Below are 23,270 nucleotides of genomic sequence, written 5' to 3' on the forward strand. Positions count from 1 at the left end.
GTGGAGGACAGAGGAGCCTCTTAAAGAAGAAGTTACAGGTCTGTGAGATCCAAAAATGTTGCTTGTTTGTAGGTGACCATATACTTTTTTTCCACCATAATTTGCAAATAAATTCATAAAAAGTCCTACAATGTGATTTTCTGGATTTTTTTTTTTCTCATTTTGTCGGTCATAGTTGTGGGAGAACTTGCACAATTGGTGGCTGACTAAATACTTTTTTGCCCCACTGTATATTGTAATTGTTTTTAATAACCTGCCCAGGGACTGCGGTTGAAAATTAGCCAGCTGGCTAAAACCGGCACTTTTACTGAAACGTTGATTAATGTGCACTGTCCCTGTAAAAAATTTTTTTAAAACTCAAACTCAAGTAAAAAAATAAGTTTCCTCGATTATAAACAGTTTGTGGACAGTGTGGGAACTGACCAATGGCAGGTACAAATGGGCGTTGATATCGAGAAACGCCCCAATTAACAGTCTGCAATTACACCTTATTGCAATATCATGGTCAATATCACAGTTTTTGGCAAGTTCACAGGACTAAATGAGAAGGGGTCCCTGGACACCCCCTGGACATTTGCCCCATTCAAACACTTCTGTCCTGCTCCAGGCTGGATGAAAGACCTGTACGTCAGAAAATATATTTCCACTGACAGGAAAAGTCTATCAATTCAATAATTAATAAATGCAGAATAATCACGAGTCAAACACAGCTGTGTGTGATCCATGCATAGACCGTATGGATCCATGTCAGCCAATATGGTTTTTTAAATATTGCTCAGAAATGTATGTTTCAGAGATTCACCATGGAATGCAGCGAACAAAGATCACAAAATATAAGCAGTAACACTACATGAGACAACAATCATGAATGAAGGTCAGTAAAATAGTATGATGCCAAGCAATTTATTGGACACTGATTGATTTGATGTCTGACCGACAGAAACCCACCAAAGGCCTTAGCTTACATTTTTCAATGGGCCAGGATGTTGGAGTTACATTGAAGGAAATGGGATAATGTGTACATGGTACATGGTTTAAAGAGAACAGGAGTAAATCAGGCTTGAAAAAGTCCAAGGAAGAAAACATGCTCATGAATAGAAAGATTGATGAAAATAAAACTTAACTTTGCTCTGTGGATGGAGAAGAAGGGTCAAAATCTTACATCTGTATTAACTACACAACATTCAAGTCATTTTTCTGAAATAAGGACTGGTTTCTTCATCGTCTCATAATCAGTATTTCCATAGTCAATAGTTTAAAAGATTTCATATTTCATCAACAACAACAAAAAAGTGACTGATGCAAGCATACTCTCACATGTTTACACAAACACACTCAACATGCACTCCCAGAATCCAAGGACTTTAAGGCAAGAGTTTCCATTCAGGAAAAATACAAATAAAAAAATTTGCCCTCTCCACTTTGTTTTCCTTCCTTATACATAGCTCCCTCCTCGGTATTTGTGGCCCCCAGTCTTTGTCCTCACCCTTCTTAAAAAGGCTCACACAGGGGAGATGTGAGCTGAGCAGGGGGGGGGGTGGCGCAACAACCAGCAGAGAAGGCATTCTAAAAAAGAGGAAGTGGAGCTGCTGAGGCTGGCGCCGATGGCGAATCACCATAGCCGATGCTGATGGAGGTTTCGACTGAGGACGGACCGGACATCTGAGGTGAACCTGAGATTGAGATGAAGAGGGAAGAGAAACTGGAGAATTACTATGGAAAACAACAGACTAATGAGTTATCACTAGTCTTGGCCGCTCATCACAGGTGTAATATCTTTCAGACATACCTCAGGGCGTCTAGCATGGGTAGCAGGTTAAGAAGAGCTGTGTCGCTTGGGTCGCTGAACCACGATTTGATGGGTATTGCGTTGTCTGTGAAGTGAACACACAGATGTTTGACAAGAGGATAAGGAGACAGGACAGATTCATGATGACATAAGAAAAGCCCCTTTTGAAACTTAGTTTGGAATAATAGTGTGGTAGATAGGAATATATCTAAAGTGTATTTGGCTGTGTGAGTTGCAGCATAGAGCCTTGTATTCACACATCTTGACTTTTTACACATTGTTATGTTACAAAGTGGGATGTCAACTTATGTCAAAGTGAAAGAAAAATCATAGGATTTTTTAAAACATTTATTAAAAATAAAACACAAATATACAATACATATACAAAGGTATGTGGACACCCCTTCAAATGAGTGGATTTGGCTATTTCTGACATCCGTTTCTGACAGTTCTATTATAAAATCGAGCACACAGCCATACAATCTCCATAGACAAGCATTGGCAGTAGAATGGCCTTACTGAAGAACTCAGTGCCTTTCAACGTGGCACCATGATGGATTCCAACAAGTCAGTTAGTCAAATGTCAGCCCTTCTAGAGCTGCCCCGGTCAACTGTAAGTGGTAGGCAACACAAGCTCACAGAACAGGACTATTGAGTGCAGAAGCGTGTAGCGTGTAAAAATCGTCTGTCCTCGGTTGCAACACTCACTACAGAGTTCCAAACTGCTTCTGGAAGCAACGTCAGCACAATAACTGTTCGTCAGGAGCTTCATGAAATGGGTTTCCATGGCCGAGCAGCCGCACACAAGCCTAAGATCACCATGTGCAATGCCAAGTGTCACCTGGACTGGTGTAAAGCTCGTCGCCATTGGACTCTGGAGAAGTGGAAACACGTTCTCTGGAGTGATGAATCACGCTTCACCATCTGGCAGTCCGACAGGAGAACGCTACCTGCCAAGATACATAGTGCCAACTGTAAAGTTTGGTGGATGAATAATGGTCTGGGGCTGTTTTTCATGGTTCAGGCTAGGCCCCTTACTTCCATTGAAGGGAAATCTTAACGATACCACATACAATGATATTCTAGATGATTCTGTGCGTCCAACTTTGAGGCAACAGTTTGGGGAAACCCTTTCCTGTTTCAGCATGACAACATCCCCGTGCACAAAGCGAGGTCCATGCAGAAATGGTTTGTCGAGATGGGTGTGGAAGAACTTGACTGGCCTGCACAGCGAACCTGACCTCAATCATATCGAACACCTTTTTTGGGGATGAATTGGAATGCTGACAGAGCCAGACCTAATCACCCAAAATCACTTTTGGCAGCAATTACAGCTGTGATTGTTTTGGGGTAAGTTTCTAAGAGCTTTGCATACCTGGATTGTACAATATTTGCAAATGATTATTTGTTCAATTCTTCAAGCTCTGTCAAGTTGGTTGATAATCATTGCTAGACAGCCATTTTCAAGTCATTAAACTCGGTTTTAAAATCACCATTGGCCTCATGGTGAAATCCCTGAGCGGTTTCCTTCCTCCCTTGTCAACTGAGTTAAGAAGGACGCCTGTATCTTTGTAGTGACTGGGTGTATTGATACACCATCCAAAGCGCAATTGATCACTTCACCATGCTCAAATGGATATTCAATATTTTTTTTAGTTTCACCCATCTACCAATAGGTGCCATTCTTTGTGAGGCATTGGAAACCCTCCCTGATCTTTGTGGTTGAATCTGTGCTTGAAATGTACTTCTTGACTGAGGGACCTTACAGATAATTGTATGTGTGGGATACCGAGATGAGGTAGTCATTCAAAAATAATGTTAAACACTATTATTATACAGAGTCCCATGCAACTTGTTAATCAAATGTTTACTCCTGAACTTATGTAGGCTTGCCATAACAAATGGGTTGAATACTTACTGCCTCAAGACATTTCAGCTTTTCATTTGTTATTCATGTGTAAACATAAAAAACAAACACACAATTCCACTTTGGGATTAAGTGGTACTTTGTCTAGATCATTGACACAAAATCAAAATGTCATCTATTTCAAATTCAGGCTGTAACAACAATGTGGGAAAGGTCAAGGGGTTTGAATACTTTCTGAAGGCACTGTACATGTAGTAAATATAACATCAAGGCAGTTGCTTACCAGGGTGGCTGCGGTAGGCCCCAGGCGAGTTGTCCAGGATGACTACACTAGATAGATCGTTGTGCACCACAGAAAGATCTTTAATATAACTACCCAGATCCAATGTACAGTGCTAGACAGAGAAAAGAGGAATAAACGAGAGTTGTATTTGTTGCAAATGAGTGACAAGTCTAACTGTACATCCTTTCTAGAGAGAACCTCTAAATCAGGCGTGTCAAACAAATGTTGAAATGTTGCCCCGCGGACCACATTCGGTCTTCATAGTCCTCTATCCATGGCTTTTGAAATTTTCGATGCTGCCTGACTGATGACTGTTATCAAGCTGGACAGAGTGAAGAGACTATAAATGTAGGTCCAATATAATTTCTACAGTTTCGATTTGGTTTTAGTCATTTTATCAAACCACCCGCAGGTCGGATTGAATGGGCTTGCGGGCCGTATATTTGACATCCCTGCTCTAAATAATGACAAATAGACATCCAGGGCCAGTTCCCTGGACACAGAATTAAAAGTGAATTGAAAGTGCTTAGTCTAGGACTAAGCTTAACCTGTGTCCAGGAAACCAGCCTTTAGAGTAGAAGACTGAGCATAACTGTACAGAGATGAAGTGAACCTGTGTCAGTAGGTTTGTTTACCTGTCTGTAGTATCTTCGTTTCAGGATGTCCCTGTCCTTGTCTAGCTTGTCAGACACAGCTGAGCCATAGATTTCCATACTGGCCGTGAAAACCACCAGCTCATACCACTGACTTACCTAAGAGAGAAACAAACAGGCACACAAACAAACAGGCAAGAGAGAACCACTAGACAAATGTGTTCAAAATAAGTACAAGTGATTAATCAATTGCAAATTAATGAACTGTAGTCTACAACCCCAGTTGATAATTGATGCTAGCTCAATGCACTTTTCACACATTTATCCTCATCCCCAAGAGCTACGGTAGAGAGAATAAACAACACAAGACTTAGAATTTCCTTAGCCTCTTGAAAACCTACAAACACATGGAACTAATTTACATAGACAATTAATCCTCAATTTAAAAAAAAATATATATATTAACTAGGCAAGTCGGTTAAGAACAAATTCTTATTTACAATGACGGCCTACACTGGCCAAACCCAGACGACGCTGGGCCAATTGTGCGTCGCCCTATGAGACTCCCAATCACGGTCGATTGTGATACAGTATATAAGAATAATTATTTGGATATTGACACAAAAGGCACTATCACTCACCACTTCTAAGAAGAAGTCCACATGCGGTCTTTTATGTACAAAAAACCTGACAGGATGTTTGTCGATTACCACCTTCACAAGAGAGAGAAATAAATAAATAATGAGGGAGAAAGAGAATAAGAGCAGGAAAGGTTAGGAAACATATACCTGGAGTTAATGAGTCAACGATGAGTATTAGTCAGTCTGGTGTGTGTGTGTTGACAAGGTGATGTTAATAAATCAGTCAGACAGTAAACGTATAGGCCATTACCTTTAGAATGAAGTCTGGGGGAGTGCCTGGTCTCACTGTGGGTCTCACCACCCCGTCATGGTGGGAGTGAATTAGGGTCTCGTCAAGGTCCAGCACCAGAATCTTCCTCTTAACGGCATCTGATGAGCAAGAGCGCAATCACATTCAACACCAGGGAGAAAAACTAAACAAGTAACCTCAAATGTATCAGTTTCTGCCTAAGCCATAAATCCCTGGTTTCATAGCTTGGTCCCAGATCTGTTTCTTCCCTCACACCAACTCTTACTGTCAATGTCATGACAATCACGATAGCGACATTAACAGTTGTCAAGACAGCACAAAAAGATCTGGGACAAGGCTAAGAACTTTTGACCTTCTTATGAGACATTAGTTTGTGGTTGCCATGGCACCATGAAGTAGACTAGGCAGAGCGCTCCTCTAAAGATGTTTTATATTTTATTGTTTGTGTTTTCTTTATTTGATTTTATATTGGATTTTGTTAGCCTACTAAGTTTTGATTATTTATATACTGATTCAACGGTGTTATGACACCGGCAAGAGTTCGTTTTGCCCAGAGGCTAACTAGCTTTCATTTGATTTGAAACTGGAGATAGCATAGGCTTGGACATCACAGAGGCTTGTTGTAGTGGATCTCTCACTCCAAGGAGGACTATCCCAATAATTGGCGCAATAATTAGAAATCTAGAGGATGCCGGCTTCACACAGGTGGGTGCAACATGTTGTTTGAGGAGTATCTACCCACTGAGTCTGCAGAGAAGCTGGGGATTGCAAGGGCTGGCCTGATGATCCGGACCTTTCTTACTTACTTTTTTCATCCAAACTACATTAAAAAATATTTGTATTTCACCTTTATTTAACTAGGCAAGTCGGTTAAGAACAAATTCTTATTTACAATGACGGCCTACCCCGGCCAAACCCGGATGACGCTGGGCCAATTGTGTGCCGCCCTATGGAACTCCCAGTCACAGCCGGATGTGACTTTTGTTTTTAAGCATCTTTGAGATTATCTGTATAATGAACAGCTCTATATAAAATAAATATATTATTATTATAGCATTGTTGAAAATAAACAGGATACTTACTGAGTCGGTTTATGAACACAGGCGACAGAGGTAATGTGTCATAACGCACTGTTTGGTACTGGATTACCTGCACAGGAAGAGATGAGCAACTGTCAAAATTGAGAACCTGAAGAATGACAAATTCCAAAAAGTTGTTCTTATAAACACAATAAGGTTAGGCCATTTGTTAGATACATTGTAGAGCAATAGCAGTGTGCTGGAGTTGTCAAATATTGTTTTTTTTTTACTATGCACCTGGAATTACATAAGACTTCAATGGGTTCCAGACATATGTGAAATTACATTCCAATGACACCAACACAGTTTGGCACTGCTCTATTTCTTTCAAATACTCCTCCAACATAGATACATACAGTGGTTCTCCTCCAGGAATCACACTTCAATTTGCCCTCTGCACCAGGGCTATATTTAACACACATACGCAAGCACACATGTACACACATCCTCAGCTGTCCAGGACTGTCAAACAGACGCAACAGGGTAGTTTCAAGGCAGGCAGCCTTGTGAGACCTTTGTGCACACACACATATAGAGTAGGATACTTTTGCTTGTACTGTAGAGCTGATAAAAACAAAAACCTGCTCAGTCACCACGCTTTATTGACAGAATGTCCAGCGTACCATGCTGTGTGAATACGGTGTGAAGTCAGTAGTATGCAAGCTATTGCCTTCTCCTTTTCCTACTACAGTGGATTGGTTCGGTTCTGCAGCAAAAAGTTGTTATAGGACCAGCTGAACAATGAGTGAGTGGCTAATAGGGATTACCATGCTGATTATAGTTGGCTGGTTGAAGAAAATACCCCACTTAGTCAAGTGGTTACATAAAACAGGGAAAGGTCATCCAAATGGGTTGTTTGTCTGAAGAGCCATTATCCCATCTGAACAGATGGGAAGCTCTAGGTTACACTAGAGTCAACAGAGAGGGGTTGTTTGTCTGAAGAGCCATTATCCCATCTGAACAGATGGGAAGCTCTAGGTTACACTACAGAGAGTCAACAGAGAGGGGTTATTTGTCTGAAGAGCCATTATTCCATCTGAACAGATGGGAAGCTCTAGGTTACACTACAGAGAGTCAACAGAGAGGGGTTATTTGTCTGAAGAGCCATTATTCCATCTGAACAGATGGGAAGCTCTAGGTTACACTACAGAGAGTCGACAGAGAGGGGTTGTTTGTCTGAAGAGCCATTATTCCATCTGAACAGATGGGAAGCTCTAGGTTACACTAGAGTGAGTCAACAGAGAGGAAATATACAACCATCTATCCAGCAAGGATTTCTACTAGGCAATTTTTTATTTGACCTTTATTTAACTAGGCAAGTCAGTTAAGAACAAATTCTTATTCTCAATGACGGCCTAGGAACAGTGGTTTAACTGCCTGTTCAGGGGCAGATCGACAGATTTGCACCATGTCAGCTCAGAGGTTTGAACTTGCAACCTTCTGGTTACTAGTCCAACACTCTAACCACTAGGCTACCCTGCCACCCCCGAACCTGCAATACACTGTCAGCTAAACTGGTTATAAAATATTTGAAGAAAAATGATAATCATATTTTGAGAGAACTTGGTTTAGGTCTTGTAAAAGACAGCATTTGTACTTTTTTGTAAAAAGTGTAGTCAGATTCAGATGTTTTGGTTTATCCACTGCTCTTCCCTTTCTTATTTTCAAGTATGAAGAAATGGTACTATTTCAGAGTGTGTATAGAGTTCCCAGCTCTGCTTAGTTACACCTGAAACATCTAATCCATATCCAAAGTCCCGAGTCCAATCATCACCATGTTCATACAGTGTCATAAACACTGTCCACAACACTGTCCATGACAGGCGATAGAGTACAGCTTCTTCCTGTGCAATGCATTCTCGCTCTCTCTCATATATATATATATATATATATATATATATGTGTGTGTGTGTGTGTGTGCTTCAGATGGACCGTCTCAAGAGCATTGGCAAGTCCAAATGGGCCAAGTGTGTGCTATTAGTTTATCCAACTATCATTATCCGAGTGAAATTGATTAGGGAAATCCCATAGTAGGAGGCCAATGTATTAAATATACATTTCTAGAATACTCACCGTCCTTAAATGTTTCCTGAGTATGTACAGAATAAACCCCCATATTCTAGACGTCACTCCGAGGAAAGTGCGAATGCCAAGTAAACACTGACGGGTCTTCAGCATTTCGACAGTCACTCAAGCAGTATTCTCGGCACAAATAGCGGTACAGCCCGAGAGACTCCGGTTGAGTCGGGTCCCCAGCCTCTTCCCTCCAGAACCTGCAGCTGCAGGTCAAGTAGACACCGGCCAATAGCAATCGTGTGCTCAGTTCAAATCCTACTTTCGCCACACTCGATTGAAAATGAATGAAGAAAAAACCCTTTTAAAAAGTAGCTAAACCGTCATTAAAAATGAAAGCGATGAATCCAGGCGAGTAGCAACTAGCATTCGCTGGTTCTCGGTCGCTAGTTTAGCTAGCCCTGGTAAGCTAGAAAAGTGTATAAAAGGAAACGTCCTTATAAAATACCAACGATACAATTCTAACTTTGCTTAGTTAGGTTGACAAATTGAAGTTGGTTGACGAAATATGCCAAAGTCCCAACTAGACGCCGTCAACACATACTTCAAACAAATCCGGAACTGGACAGCACGCCGCCATAACTACGTGGTTTCGACTAGGCGGTATACATGCCACGTTTAGGTGCTATTCAGAACTAGGAAACTAGAAAATGCCAACTTGCTAACTGAGAGAATGCGGCACGTGTGTAACTATAAACTATTAGCAAGTCGGACATTTCAGAGTTCCCTAGTTCCGACCAGAAAATGAATGCAGCAACAGTTACGACCGGAAGTGACCTTTTCGTAGCCGGTTGAGAGAAGCTCGTGGGGCATTTAAGCCCTGAACATCGCCTGACAGGCAGCCATGTATCCCAGGCTGCGTACAGCCCCAAGACCAGAGTCAATCGCATGCAACGAACAACGAGCCATCGAGCCACATTCAAACAGAGCCAGAAAGCTGAAGCCTTGGGGATGGATCGAAATGTACACAATGGGTACCTGGAGGAAAATGGGGTGGGTAATACTTTTTCAATTTCAGTTTAAGGGAGTGTTTTTTAATTTTTTTTATTAATCTAGTCCAGGGGAGGGTCATGCAATTTGTAATTTATGAAACTTCAATATTTCTTAGTGTTTTAGAATTAGTTCTCATCTCTGATTCTCTGCTGGGCACACAATATCAAGTAGAATTATAGGCTATTAATTAAGTGTGGTCTCAATCTAATGATCCATAGCCTAAAGTCTACAAAGCGCATGCTTAGTGAAGCAGAGAATAAACTTTTATATATATATATATATATATTTATTATTTTTTAAGCTAGCTGCTGGGATGGTGTTAATTAAACTAGGCTGCATTGCACGGCAATGGATATTCCAACCCTGAACCCCGGCCTGCTCTGCTCTTGCTGCCCAGTACATCACTGGGGCCAAGCTTCCTGCCATCCAGGACCTCTATACCAGGTGGTGTCAGAGGAAGGCCCTAAAAATTGTCAAAGATTCCAGCCACCCTAGTCATAGACGGTTCTCTCTGCTACCGCATGGCAAGCAGTACCAGAGCGCCAAGTCTAGGTTCAAGAGGCTTCTAAACAGCTTCTATCCCCAAGCCATAAGACTCCTGAACATCTAATCAAATGGTTACCCAGACTATTTGCATTAAACCCCTCCCCCCTTTTACGCTGCTGCTACTCTCTGTTATCTATGCATATTCACTTTAATAACTGTCAGCTTCATTAAATAGTACCTGGGAAACACCAGTCTCAACGTCAATAGTGAAGAGGCGACTCTGGGATGCTGGCCTTCTAGGCAGAGTTCCTCTGTCTAGTGTCTGTGTTCTTTTGCCCATCTTAATCTTTTATTTTTATTGGCCAGTCTGAGATGCGGCTTTTTCTTTGCAACTTTGCCTAGAAGGCCAGCATTCCGGAGTCGCCTCTTCACTGTTGACATTGAGACTGGTGTTTTGAGGGTACTATTTAAATGAAGCTGCCAGGTGTGGACTTGTGAGGCGTCTGTTTCTCAAACTAGACACTCTAATGTACTTGTTCTCTTGCTCACTTGTGCACCGGGGCCTCTCACTCCTCGTTCTATTCTGGTTAGGGCCAGTTTGCGCTGTTCTGTGAAGGGAGTAGTACACAGCGTTGTACGAGATCTTCAGTTTCTTGGCAATTTCTCGCTAGGATTAGCCTTCATTTCTCAGAACAAGAATAGACTGACGAGTTTCAGAAGAAAGGTCTTTGTTTCTAGCCATTTTGAGCCTGTAACCGAACCCATAAATGCTGATGCTCCAGATACTCAACTAGTCTAAAGAAGGCCAATTGTATTGCTTCTTTAGTCAGAACAACAGTTTTAACATAATTGCAAAAGGGTTTTATAATAATCAATTGGCCTTTTAAAATTATAAACTTGGATTAGCTAACACATTGTGCCATTGGAACACAGGAGAGATGGTTGCTGATAAAGGGCCTCTGTATGCCTAAGTAGATATTCCATAAATAATCTGTCGCTTCCAGCTACAATAGTCATTTACAACATTAACAATGTCTACACTGTATTTCTGATCAATTTGATGTTATTTTAATGGACAAAAGCTTTTCTTTCAAAAACAAGGAAATTTCTAAGTGATCGCAAACCTTTGAACGGTAATGTGCATATTACCTCAATTACCTCGACTAACCGGTGCCCCCCGCACATTGACTCTGTACCGGTACCCCCTGAATATAGCCTCACTATTGTTATTTTACTGCTGCTCTTTAATTATTTGTTACTTTTATGTCTTATTATTGTTTTGGGATATTATTATTTTTTCACTACATTGTTGGGTAAAGGCTTGTAAGGATTTCACTGTAAGGTCTACAACTGTTGTATTCGGCAAATGTGACTAATAATATTTGATTTGATTTAAAAAATACAGTGGGAAAGATGTGACTCTAATGCATTTGAGGAGATCATTGTTTTGTTTCTTTGACATTCAGATGCTGAACTACAACCTGCTGTAGCCGAGAGGGCAAAACATTTACTTTGTTTGGGAAGTAATCTAATTCTGTCACTACCAATTTATTAAGCTAGTCACTTTCTGTAGAATAAAATATGTTTAAACCCAGACAGTTTTTAGGGAAACACTTGTGGCCTTCTTTCGTTGGAGTAAGCCATGGAAGAAGAGTAGCCAGCAGTTAAAGCTTATATTTTTCTGAATCAGTAGGCCTACTCTGTTTGGTGTAGAAAGTTAGGCCTAACTTTTTAAAGTACCATGCTCAGATTTATAATGATGGCTCAGATTTCATTATTAGCAAAAATGGACAGTTTTGTTAGAAACAATACACACTAATTTGGCATAAGAAAATATAATAAAATGAACACAGGCCTATTTTTCTGTCCATTCTTAGCTTGTAGTTTGCCATATTCTTTAATAAAAAGTAGACCTCTCATACCCCCTCAATTCGAGTGTTGGTTGTAACTTAACAGCCCTTCACTGACACGGCAGTAGGCTATTTAAAGAGTGCATGGTGGATGGAGGTGACATAGAATTGCATGAAATGTTTATAAAGGGCTTTTTTTTTCTCAGACCTGCAAATACAACGATAGAGTCATGCAATGCTTTTACTATATATGAGATCTTTCTACCCCTACACTTGTCCATGGTGGTCTGCAACCCCACAACCTTCTGGCCCGCAACCCTGTGCGCTATCAAAATTCCTGCGTTGCCATGTAATAGTTAGAGGATGAAGAACAGTTTCTAAAAATGGTCTGTCCAAGAAGTGATGGTATAGATTAGAACTGTAGACATGTTCTCTGCTATCCACTTTACAGTTGAATTAATATTTTGGGTATAGGTAAAGGTTGCTTGTTTTTTTAAGCGTTCAGGGAGGGTTTAGGTAAATATATTTTGCTGAAGGGAGGGCCATCCATTTTCATTTCAGAGAGGTCTGATTTTCTCCATGTAAGACTTATTACGTTCACTCCCTGAAGGAAAAACATATAATATAGCTAGCATCTTTTAAAATTAAGGCAACTTAGCTAGCTAGTCTAGCTAAGTTGGGCCTTCTTGTGAGCTAGCTAGCAAACTGGCTAGTTATTTATGCTGGTTGTTAGCTTGCAAAACTAATATTTATATAATTCTAACACTTAATGTTTTGTGGATAATATTTAAATGTACAGAGCTCCATTCCTGACAGGCTGAATAGATTAGCTTTCAGATTCAATAGAAGCCTCAGAGGCTGATAAGGCAGGATGCTGCCTTGTAGGCTGTTTAATGTGCAAAGCTCCTTGCAGGCATATTAGCCAGCAAAGTGCCTTATAGGCTGACGCTCATGATCCAGTGGGTGAGCTCTATTCCAAACGGTTTATTGTCACACACTAAATAGGTACAGTGAAATGTATTGTTTTAGAGGGTCAGCCAGAGTAGTGCGGTGCCCCTCAAACAAATTAGAGTTGAAGGAGAATTTCACAATGGCTCTGCCATAATCATATCTAATGTTAACAACATTACATTTTAGTCATAAATAAATAAATAAAAACTCCTCAGCGATCTCAAACGGGTATCTTTTAATTTCACTGTTAGAATCTGAAAGTTCCTTACTTCCAGTCTATTTGTCTGCTCATAGTTTACCACAAACTCCTGCATTCATAGCGAATGTACAGGGAAAGTACTCAGACCCCTTGACTTTTTTCACATTTTGTTACATTACAGCCTTATTCTAAAATCAATTTTAAAAAAATGTCCCTCATCAATCTACATACAATAACCAAAAATGACAAAGCGAAAACAGGTTTTTAGAAATGTTTGAAAATGTATTAAAAAGGAAAAACAGAAATACCTAAGTATTCTATGAGACATGAAATAAAACTCAGGTGCATCGGGTTTCCGTTCATCATCCTTGAGATGTTTCGACAACTTGATTGATTCTTCTAGAGAAGTTCTGAGGTCACAGACTTGCTTGCTACTAGCTACTTGGTGTGTTGTTCATTCAGTTTTTATAACTAGCCCAAGGTTTTGGAAAGCCCCGTCTACCTAGGGGGCAGAATCTACTGTATATATATTTTTTTACAATACGAAACATACACATACAAATGACAGTATACAAACACACACAAACATCAACAACATTAGCCTGCCCAGACTCACCTGCTCACACCCCCATCTCCAGCACCTGCATCACTCTCTGCCACATGGCCTCAAACTGCATCATTTTGGTTCTCTCCGTAACCCACACTCTTTCAACATTTAGATAATAAAGCATTTGACCTTTCCATTGTGTCAACAATGGAGCATTGGTTGATTTCCAGTATTTAAGTATACATTTTTTCAGGATCATTGATGAGAAGTATTGTCCAACCCATCTGGTATCTAACTGCACCCTCAATGGCCATGTCTTGAAATATGCAGACAGTCAAATTATTAGTAGATTTAGATTGTAATACTTCTGACAGCCAACTTTATAACTCTGCCCATAACTTTTGGACTTCATAGCGTTCCCAGAAGACATAGATTATTGCGTCATTGTTAGTTTTACATTTAAGACATGACTCTACCGTTATGCTATAGATTTAGCGAATTTTGTATAATACAGTTGAAAAAAGATTGTAATTTGGAGAAATGTCCTCTGGTCTGATGAAACAAAAATAGAACTGTTTGGCCATAATGAAAATCGTTATGTTTGGAGGAAAAGGGGGGAAACTTCCAAGCCGAAAAACCCCATCCTAACCGTGAAGCACAGGGGTGGCAGCATCATGTTGTGGGGGTGCTTTGCTGCAGGAGGGACTGGTGCACTTCACAAAATAGATGGCATCATGAGGTAGGAAAATGATGTGGATATATTGAAGCAACATAAAGCCTGGTCGCAAATGGGTTAAAGCTTGGTCGCAAATGGGTCTGCCAAATGGACAATGACCCCAAGCATACTTCCAAAGTTGTGGCAAAACAGCTTAAAGATCACAAACTTAAGGTATTGGAGTGGCCATCACAAAGCCCTGATCTCAATCCCATAGAAAATATGTGGGCAGAACTGAAAAAGCTTGTGCGAGCAAGGAGGCCTACAAACCTGACTCAGTTACACCAGCTCTGTCAGGGGGAATGGGCCAAAATTCACCCAACTTATTGTGGGAAGCATGTGGGAGGTTACCCGAAACGTTTGACCCAAGTTAAACAATTTAAAGGCAATGCTACCAAATACTAATTGAGTGTATGTAAACTTCTGACCCACAGGGAATGTGATGAAAAAAATAAAAGCTGAAATAAATCACTCTCTCAACTACTCTGTATTATTCTGACATTTCACATTCAAATAAAATAAAGTGGTGATCCTAACTGACCTAAGACAGGGAATTTTTACTCTGATTAAATGTCAGGAATTGTGAAAAACTGTTGAAATGTATTTGGCTAAGGTGTATCTAAACTTCCGACTTGAACTGAATATTCTGTACATTAGTTTATAATGGATTAAGCATACATTCCCTCCATCTTGTGCCGATATCAGTTCTTTTTATGTCTTGGTTACAGCAGCTCATTTTTTTTCTAAGAGATTGTCAGTTGGATAGGCTCACTGTAAGGTTTTGTATATCTTACCTATCATATGAATATAATTTTCAGACTCAAATAGGATTCCCTTAAGATTGCTATCATGTTCAAAAGATTTCAAAATGAAATTTCGTGATATGAAACTCTTAAGTTGCAAGGGTTTGAAAATAGCTACATTGGTCAGTCCAAAATTGTTTTTTAATTCTGTCAATGGAGAATGTTTTACCAAGTCATTTAGAGTTTCTATGCCTTTAGTTTTCCATGTGGACCAATTTATCGGTGAATTCTAAAAAGCTATCCATAGGGTTGTGTTTTTTGGGAGTGATATTGATTCTTGTAGAATATATTTAATTTTCTTCCATATTGTTATACTGTTCTTAACTTTATCATTTAGACATGTGAACAAGATTCTGGGTATGAGTATCCACCCATTGTTCTTTTTAAGTGCATTTAACTGTACAGTAACTTCGGAAAGTATTCAGACCCCTTTACTTTTCCCACATTGTTACGTTATAGCCTTATTCTAAAATATATATAAAAAAATCTCAGCAATCTACACACAATACCTCATAATGACAAAGCGAGTAAAAAAATTTTTTTTTTCATTTATTTTTGCAAATGTATTAAATATGAACAGAAATACCTTTTTTTACATAAGTATTCAGGCCCATTGCTATGAGGCTTACAATTGAACTCCGGTGCATCCTGTTTCCATTCATCATCGTTGAAATGTTTCTACAACTTGATTGGAGTCCATCTGTGGTAAATTCAACTGATTGGACATGATTTGGAATGGCACACTCCTGTCTATATAAGCAAAAACCAAGCCATGAGGTCTACGAGATTGTCCGTAGAGCTCAGAGACAGGATTGTGTCGTGGCACAGATCTGGGGAAGGGAACCAAAAACATTTCTGCAGCATTGAAGGTCCCCAAGATCACAGTGGCCTCCATCATTCTTAAGTGGAGGAAGTTTGGAACCATCAAGGGTCTTCCTAGAGCTTGCCACCTGGCCAAACTGAGCAATCAGGGGAGAAGGGCCTTGATCAGGGAAGCAAGAACCTGACGGTCACTCTGAAAGAGCTCTAGAGTTCCTCTGTGGTGATGGGAGAAACTTCCAGAAGGACAACCATCTCTGTAGCACTCCACCAATCAGGCCTTTATGGTAGAGGGGCCAGATGGAAGCCACTCTTCAGTAAAAGGCACATGACAGCCTGCTTGGAGTTTGCCAACAGGCACCTAAAGACTCTCAGACCATGAGAAACAAGATTCACTGATCTAATGAAACCAAGATTGAACTATTTGGCTTGATTGCCAAGCATCACATCTGGAGGAAACCTGGTGGCATCATCATGCTGTGGGGATGTTTTTCAGCGGTAGGGACTGGGAGACTAGTCAGGATCGAGGCAAAGATTAACACAGCAAAGTTTAGATAGATCCTTGATGAAAACCTGCACCAGAGCGCTCAGGGCCTCAGACAGGGGTGAAGGTTCACATTCCAACAGGACAACGACCCTAAAAATTCAGCCAAGACAATGCAGGAGTGGTTTTGGGACAAGTCTCTGAAGTCTCTCCTTGAGTGGCCCAGCCAAAGTCCGGACTTGAACCCGATCGAACATCTCTGGAGAGACGTGAAAATAGCTGTGCAGCAATGATCCCCATCCAACATGCCAGTTCTTCAAAGGATCTGCAGAGAACAATGGGAGAAACTCCCTATATACAGGTGTGCCAAGTTTACAGCATCATATCCAAGAAGACTTGATGCTGTAATCGCTGCCAAAGTCTTTCAACAAAGTACTGAGTAAATGGCGACAGAGAGGATGGCTGACGCTTTACGTGCTCCTAACCAACTGTTACTTAGTTTGTTTTTTTAACGTTGTTTATAACTTATTTTTTTTACATAATGCTGCTGTTACCGTCTCTTATGACCAAAAATAGCTTCTGGACATCAGAACAGAGATTACTCACAACGAACTGGTAGAAGCTTTTTCCTTTAATGAGTCCAACGTTAAGTTGAAAGCTTCTAAAGTTTTGAAGGGTAGCCTAGTGGTTAGAGCATTGGGCTGGTAACCGAAAGGTTGCAAGTTCAAATCCCCGAGCTGACAAGGTACAAATATGTCGTTCTGCCTTTAAACTAGGCCGTCATTGAAAATAAGAATTTGTTCTTAACTGACTTGCCTTGTTAAATAAAGGTAAAATAAAAAATCAACAGCCATTATTAATACATCTTGTTTTTTAGCGTATTGTATTAAAACACAATCTCCCCCCCCGTGTTTCAATAAATACCTTGGTTACCTCATCCCAGTTCCTCATCTGAGTCTGCTCTTGGGTTCACCTGTTTCGCTCCGTGTAACACATTTTTAACACAGGGTTTTTCTTTATTTGTACTATTTTCTACAATGTAGACATCAAAACTATGAAATAATACACATGGAATCATGTAGTAACCCAAAAAGTGTTAAACAAATCAAAATATATTTTATATTTGAGTTTTTTCAAAGTAGCAACCCTTTGCCTTGACAGCTTTACTGAGCATGGATATAGGAAGCACTGAATGGAGTGATGTGTGTTATCATTTGTGTAAATACACAGTGAAATCACCAGTGTTAAATTCACTGTTAAAAGCGATTGACTCCCATAGTTGTTTTAGCAACAGGCAGTGCCAAATGACCCCTAGCATCAGTGCTGATAACTGGTGCTAATTGCTAAGGTATACAATTTTACTCTATTAGTGTAGATCTTTACTCAGTAAATGTAAACCTCATCACAACCCCGCCCCATACATTCAGTTTCCGCATGAAAATGTCCTCTTTTCTCGACGCCATTGTTCAATAAACAAAATTTGTTCCACACAAAGGTGAGTTTTAAACAATTATTTTGCTGATATTATTTAGCTATTTTAATTTAAATACTTGATACTTTCAGTGTAACATAAAAAGCAACCGTTTTGATTGTGTGCAGCTAATGTTAGAGTTACTTGCGTTTCACTTTTTGCACGTCTTTGCTAGATGCAGTTAGCCTGCTCCACGTGGTGGTTCGAAGCGCGCGCGTGTCATTTCAGCCCCAAGCTTTTTAGCCTCATGCTAGTTTGTTCTCTTTATTTCAGCTGCTTACTATATATTGAGGACTAATCTGATTAAGGTGAGTTGTTTATTTAGCCAAATTTTAACTACATTTTTCACTTTAGGGTGATGCTTATAGATACATATTGTGACCATTGCATCGGCAGCTAGCTAGTCTAGCTAACTTCGTTTCCCACTCACGTTATCACCAGTTGATTTTGGCGGGCTTGTAAGACTGCTCCTAGAACATGACAATATAATATAGTGACTAGCTGGAATTACGAGTGTATTTTACTGGCCTAATTGGGCTGTCCATATTCCAGGACAGTGAATATGAATTGAATAGTCTATTTGCTGGCTTAACTGGTGCCTCTAGAGACATAACCCCTCTCATCATCAATCAATGCCTAGGTTTACCTCGACTTTACTCACATTCTACCATACCCTTGTCTATACATTATGCCTTGAATCTATTCTTCCACGCCCAGAAATCTTCTCCTTTTACTCTCTGTTCCGAACGCACTAGACGACCAGTTCTTATAGCCTTTAGCTGTACCCTTATCCTACTCCTCCTCTGTTCCACTGGTGATGTAGAGGTTAACCCAGGCCCTGCAGCCCCCAGCACCACTCCCATTCCCCAGACGCTCTCATTTGTTGACTTCTGTAACTGCAAAAACCTTGGTTTCATGCATGTTAACATTAGAAGCCTCCTCGCTAAGGTTGTTTTATTCACTGCTTTAGTACACTCCAACAACCCTGATGTCTTAGCTGTGTCTGAATCCTGGCTTAGGAAGGCCACCAAAAATCCTGAAATTTCCATCCCAACTACAACATGCAGAGTTCTGTCATACTATCCAGGTCTGCCCAAACAGTTCGAGCTTCTACTTTTAAAAATCCACCTTCCCAGAAACAAGTCTCTCACCATTGCCGCTTGTTATAGACCCCCCTCAGCCCCCAGCTGTGCCATGGACACCATATGTGAATTGATTGCCCCCCATCTATCTTCAGAGTTCGTACTGTTAGGTGACCTAAAATTTGATATGCTTAAACCTAAACTCCGGACATCCTACGATCTAAGCTAGATGCCCTCAATCTCACAAATTATCAAGGAACCTACCAGGTACAACCCTAAATCCGTAACCATGGGCACCCTCTTAGATATCAACCTGACCAACTTCCCCTCTAAATACACCTCTGCTGTCTTCAACTAGGATCTCAGCGATCACTGCCTCATTGCCTGCGTCCGTAATGGGTGCGCGGTCAAACGACCACCCCTCATCACTGTCAAATGCTCCCTAAAACACTTCAGCCAGCAGGCCTTTCTAATCGACCTGGCCTGGGTGTCCTGGAAGGATATTGACCTCATCCTGTCATTAGAGGATGCCTGGTTGCTCTTTAAACACACTTTCCTCACCATCTTAAATAAGCATGCCCCATTCAAAAAACGTAGAACTAAGAACAGCCTTTGGTGCACTGTATTAGCATGGAATAGCCCCGCGATATGCAACTTTCAGTGAAGTCAGGAACCAACATACACAGTCAGTTAGGAAAGCTAAGGCTAGCTTTTTCAAACAGAAATTTGCATCCTGTAGCACTAATTCCAAAGGTTTTGGGACACTGTAAAGTCCATGGAGAATAAGAGCACCTCCTCCCAGCTGCCCACTGCACTGAGGATAGGAAACACTGTCACCACCAATAATTCTGCCATAATCGATAATTTCAAGAACCGTTTTTCTACGGCTGGCCATGCTTTCCACCTGGCTACCCCTACCCCGGCCAACAGCTCTGCACCCCCTGCAAAAACTTGCCCAAGCCCCCATCTCCCCGCTTCTCCTTCACCCAAATCCAGACAGCTGATGTTCTGAAAGAGCTGCAAAATCTGGATCCCTACAAATCAGCTGGGCTAGACAACCTGGACCCTCTCTTTCCAAAATGATCCACCAAAATTGTTGCAACATGTATTACCAGTCTGTTCAACCTCTTTCGTATCATCTGAGATCCACAAAGATTGGAAAGCTGCCGCGGTCATCCCCCTGTTCAAAGGGGGAGAAACTCTAGACCCAAACTGTTATAGACCTATATCTATCCTACCCTGCGCTTCTAAAATCTTCGAAAGCCAAGTTAACAAACAGATCACCGACCATTTCGAATCCCACCATACCTTTTCCACGATATCGATATCATAACCGCCATCGATAAAAGACAGTACTGGGAAGCTGTATTCATCGACCTGGCCAAGCCTTTCGACTCTGCCGATAAGAATGCGGTGATTGACAGACTCAGTAGCCTTGGTTTCTCAAATGACTGCCTCGCCTGGTTCACCAACTACTTCTCAGATAGAGTTCAGTGTGTCAAATCGGAGGGCCTGCTGTCCAGACCTATGGCAGTCTCTATGGGGGTGCTACAGGGCTCAATTCTCGGGCCGACTCTTTTCTCTGTATATATCAATGATGTCGCTCTTGCTGCTTGTGATTCTCTGATCCACCTCTACGCAGACAACACCATTCTGTATACATCTGACCCTTCTTTGGACACTGTGTTAACAAACTTCCAAACAAGCTTCAATGACATACAGCACTCCTACCGTGGCCTCCAACTGCTTTTAAATGCTAGTAAAACTACATGCATGCTCTTCAACAGATTGTTGCCCGCACCCGCCTGCCCGACTAGCATCACTACTCTGGACGGTTCTGACTTAGAATATGTGCACAACTTCACAAACCTAGGTATCTGGTTAGATTGTAAACTCTCCTTCCAGACTCACATTAGGCATCTCCAATCCAAAATGTAATCTAGAATCGTCTTCCTATTTCGCAACAAAGCCTCCTTCACTCATGCTGCCAAACATACCCTTGTAAAACTGACTATCCTACCGATCCTTGACTTCGGCGATGCCATTTACAAAATTGCCCCCAACACTCTACTCAGCAAACTGGATGTAGTCTATCATAGTCCCATCCGTTTTGTCACCAAAGCCCCATATAGTACCCACCACTGTGACCTGTATGCTCTTGTTGGCTGGCCCTCGCTACATATTCATCACCAAACCCACTGGCTCCAGGTCATATATAAATCTTTGCTAGATAAAGCCCCACCTTATCTCAGCTCACTGGTCACCATAGCAACACCCACCCATAGCACGTGCTCCAGCAGGTATATTTCACTGGTCCTCCCCAAATCCAACACTTTGGGCATGACTTTCCTTCCAGTTCTCTGCTGCCAATGACTGGAATGAATTGCTAAAATCACTGAAGCTGGAGTCTTATATATCTCCCTTTAACTTTAAGCATCAGCTGTCAGAGCAGCTGACCGATCACTGTACCTGTCACTGTACCTGTACACAGCCAATCTGTAAATAGCACACTCAACTACCATATTGTTATTTATCTTCTTGCTCTTTTGCACCCCAGTATCTCTACTTGCACATCATCATCTGCACATCTATCACTCCAGTGTTAATGCTAAATTGTAATTGTTTTGCCTCTATGGCCTATTTATTGCCTTACCTCCCTACTCTTCTACATTTGCACACACTGTACATAGATTTTTCTATTGTGTTATTGACTCTACGTTTGTTTGTAACTCTGTTGTTTTTGTCGCACTGCTTTGCTTTATCTTGGCCAGGTCGCAGTTGTAAATGAGAACTTTTTCTCAACCGGCCTAACTGGTTAAATAAAGGTGAAATAAAAAAATTAAGACCATGAGTCGGTTGATGCAGTCATTTTGAGCGAGGATGGAAGCCCCTTACGAAAGCATCAAAGATCTGATGACGAGGCAAACAATGTAAGTTTGTAATTCATTCTTCAATTCACCTGCCAACAAATGGATTTTTCACTGCTGTTTTTTTACAGCTAATAGAGAGCATACTGAAGGAAAAGCCTGGTGGAGAGGTTGTCATCAAGGAGTGCTACAAAACTAAAAGCCTGATTGACTGCACCAGACGAAAGATGATCAATATTCTTGTTTCGGCGATGACAGACTCTCACGGGTAAGTTTAAAGTAAAGATGCATAATGAAAATTGTTGAGCATTACTAGCTCTCAAATCTGCTGAATGTTAAAAATGACTTCTGTATCAGTATCTCAGTCACATAATTGGTTAGGCTAATGCTCACCACCCACTGCTATTGGTAGAAGATTTCTCTTGTATCAAATTCGATGGGCATGATACTGATTCAAAAATCACTCCTGATATTTAGCTTACTGGGGACCAAAGCAAATGGGATTTGGTTATTTGTTTTTTCTTTCAAGATTAGTAACCATGTTCATTTTCTTAAGGAACAATATTACGACCCTAATATTAAAGGGTACCTCTCGTATAGAATGAAAACCGTTCAGAGGTATTTGGCTTCATCTGAGAAACGGCCCACTCAACTATACTATGGAGGGCCAGCTGCTGAGAGGGAGTCCAGTTCATCCACTTTGGCTACCCTGAGTGAAGACCGGTGCAGAGATGCCATTCCTCTTATGAAGCATTGTTCTGATGAAGAAACAGTCAAACAGAAGATGAGATTGACCTTTGAGTACAGGAAGAAGATGACCCGAGTAAATGCTCCACCATCCTAACCGAATTTCCACGCTTTCTGGATGTGAAGGGCTTGGTAAGACTTTTATTGTGTTCAATCTCTAGATGCCAATTCAGGTTGGCCAGTAAATTTAAACAAAAACAACACTTCCGTAATAGTAGTTAAATTAATGTGTAGGCTGGTGATTTACTCAAACTCTGTTTTGGAGGTTAAAATTCAACGTTTTGAGAGAAATAAATTGACTTGCACAAAACTAATGTTTTGTTCTTTGTCTTATTTGTTTCAGATTGAACAGTGTTTTGTGCTGCTGTTTGGAGAGGGAACATCAAGTTTTTGGAGAGGTGACCAACTATATTCAAGCAAAAGATCATCATGATAAGCAAGGCCACTCAGGGAGCTGAACTTCAGGAGCTGATCCAGATGGCAGATTCTGCAGTTAATGAGGGAGCTGACATGAATGCTGACGGTTAGATTATCATAATTTATCATTTATATTTCAAATAACTCTGAAATGTTAATGTCACTGATGGAATTGACCATTTTAAATCAGGATCTTTTCTTTGTTTAGGATCAAATCAAAATCAAATCAAATTTTATTTGTCACATACACATGGTTAGCAGATG

General features: G+C 40.8%; 1 protein-coding gene and 1 long non-coding RNA gene across 2 annotated transcripts; one reads left to right on the forward strand and one right to left on the reverse strand.

Annotated features, from left to right (window-relative positions):
- Positions 1-884: 884 nt before the first annotated feature.
- LOC112218367 (CTD nuclear envelope phosphatase 1A) lies at positions 885-9,175 on the reverse strand. The gene is made up of 8 exons (XM_024379098.2): positions 8,576-9,175; positions 6,506-6,572; positions 5,424-5,542; positions 5,174-5,245; positions 4,575-4,691; positions 3,940-4,051; positions 1,790-1,874; positions 885-1,673 (listed from the first exon to the last, which is right to left on the reverse strand). Exons 1-8 carry the CDS (start codon positions 8,678-8,680, stop codon positions 1,613-1,615), a joined length of 738 nt encoding a protein of 245 aa, XP_024234866.1. The 5' UTR covers positions 8,681-9,175; the 3' UTR covers positions 885-1,612.
- Positions 9,176-9,383: 208 nt separating this feature from the next.
- LOC112218368 lies at positions 9,384-23,270 on the forward strand. Its single transcript, XR_002948614.2, has 4 exons — positions 9,384-9,568; positions 21,974-22,110; positions 22,399-22,721; positions 22,933-23,270. It is a non-coding gene; the product is annotated as an uncharacterized LOC112218368 (long non-coding RNA).

Source organism: Oncorhynchus tshawytscha, linkage group LG19 (genome assembly GCF_018296145.1).
Source record: "Oncorhynchus tshawytscha isolate Ot180627B linkage group LG19, Otsh_v2.0, whole genome shotgun sequence".
Lineage (NCBI taxonomy): Eukaryota > Metazoa > Chordata > Actinopteri > Salmoniformes > Salmonidae > Oncorhynchus > Oncorhynchus tshawytscha.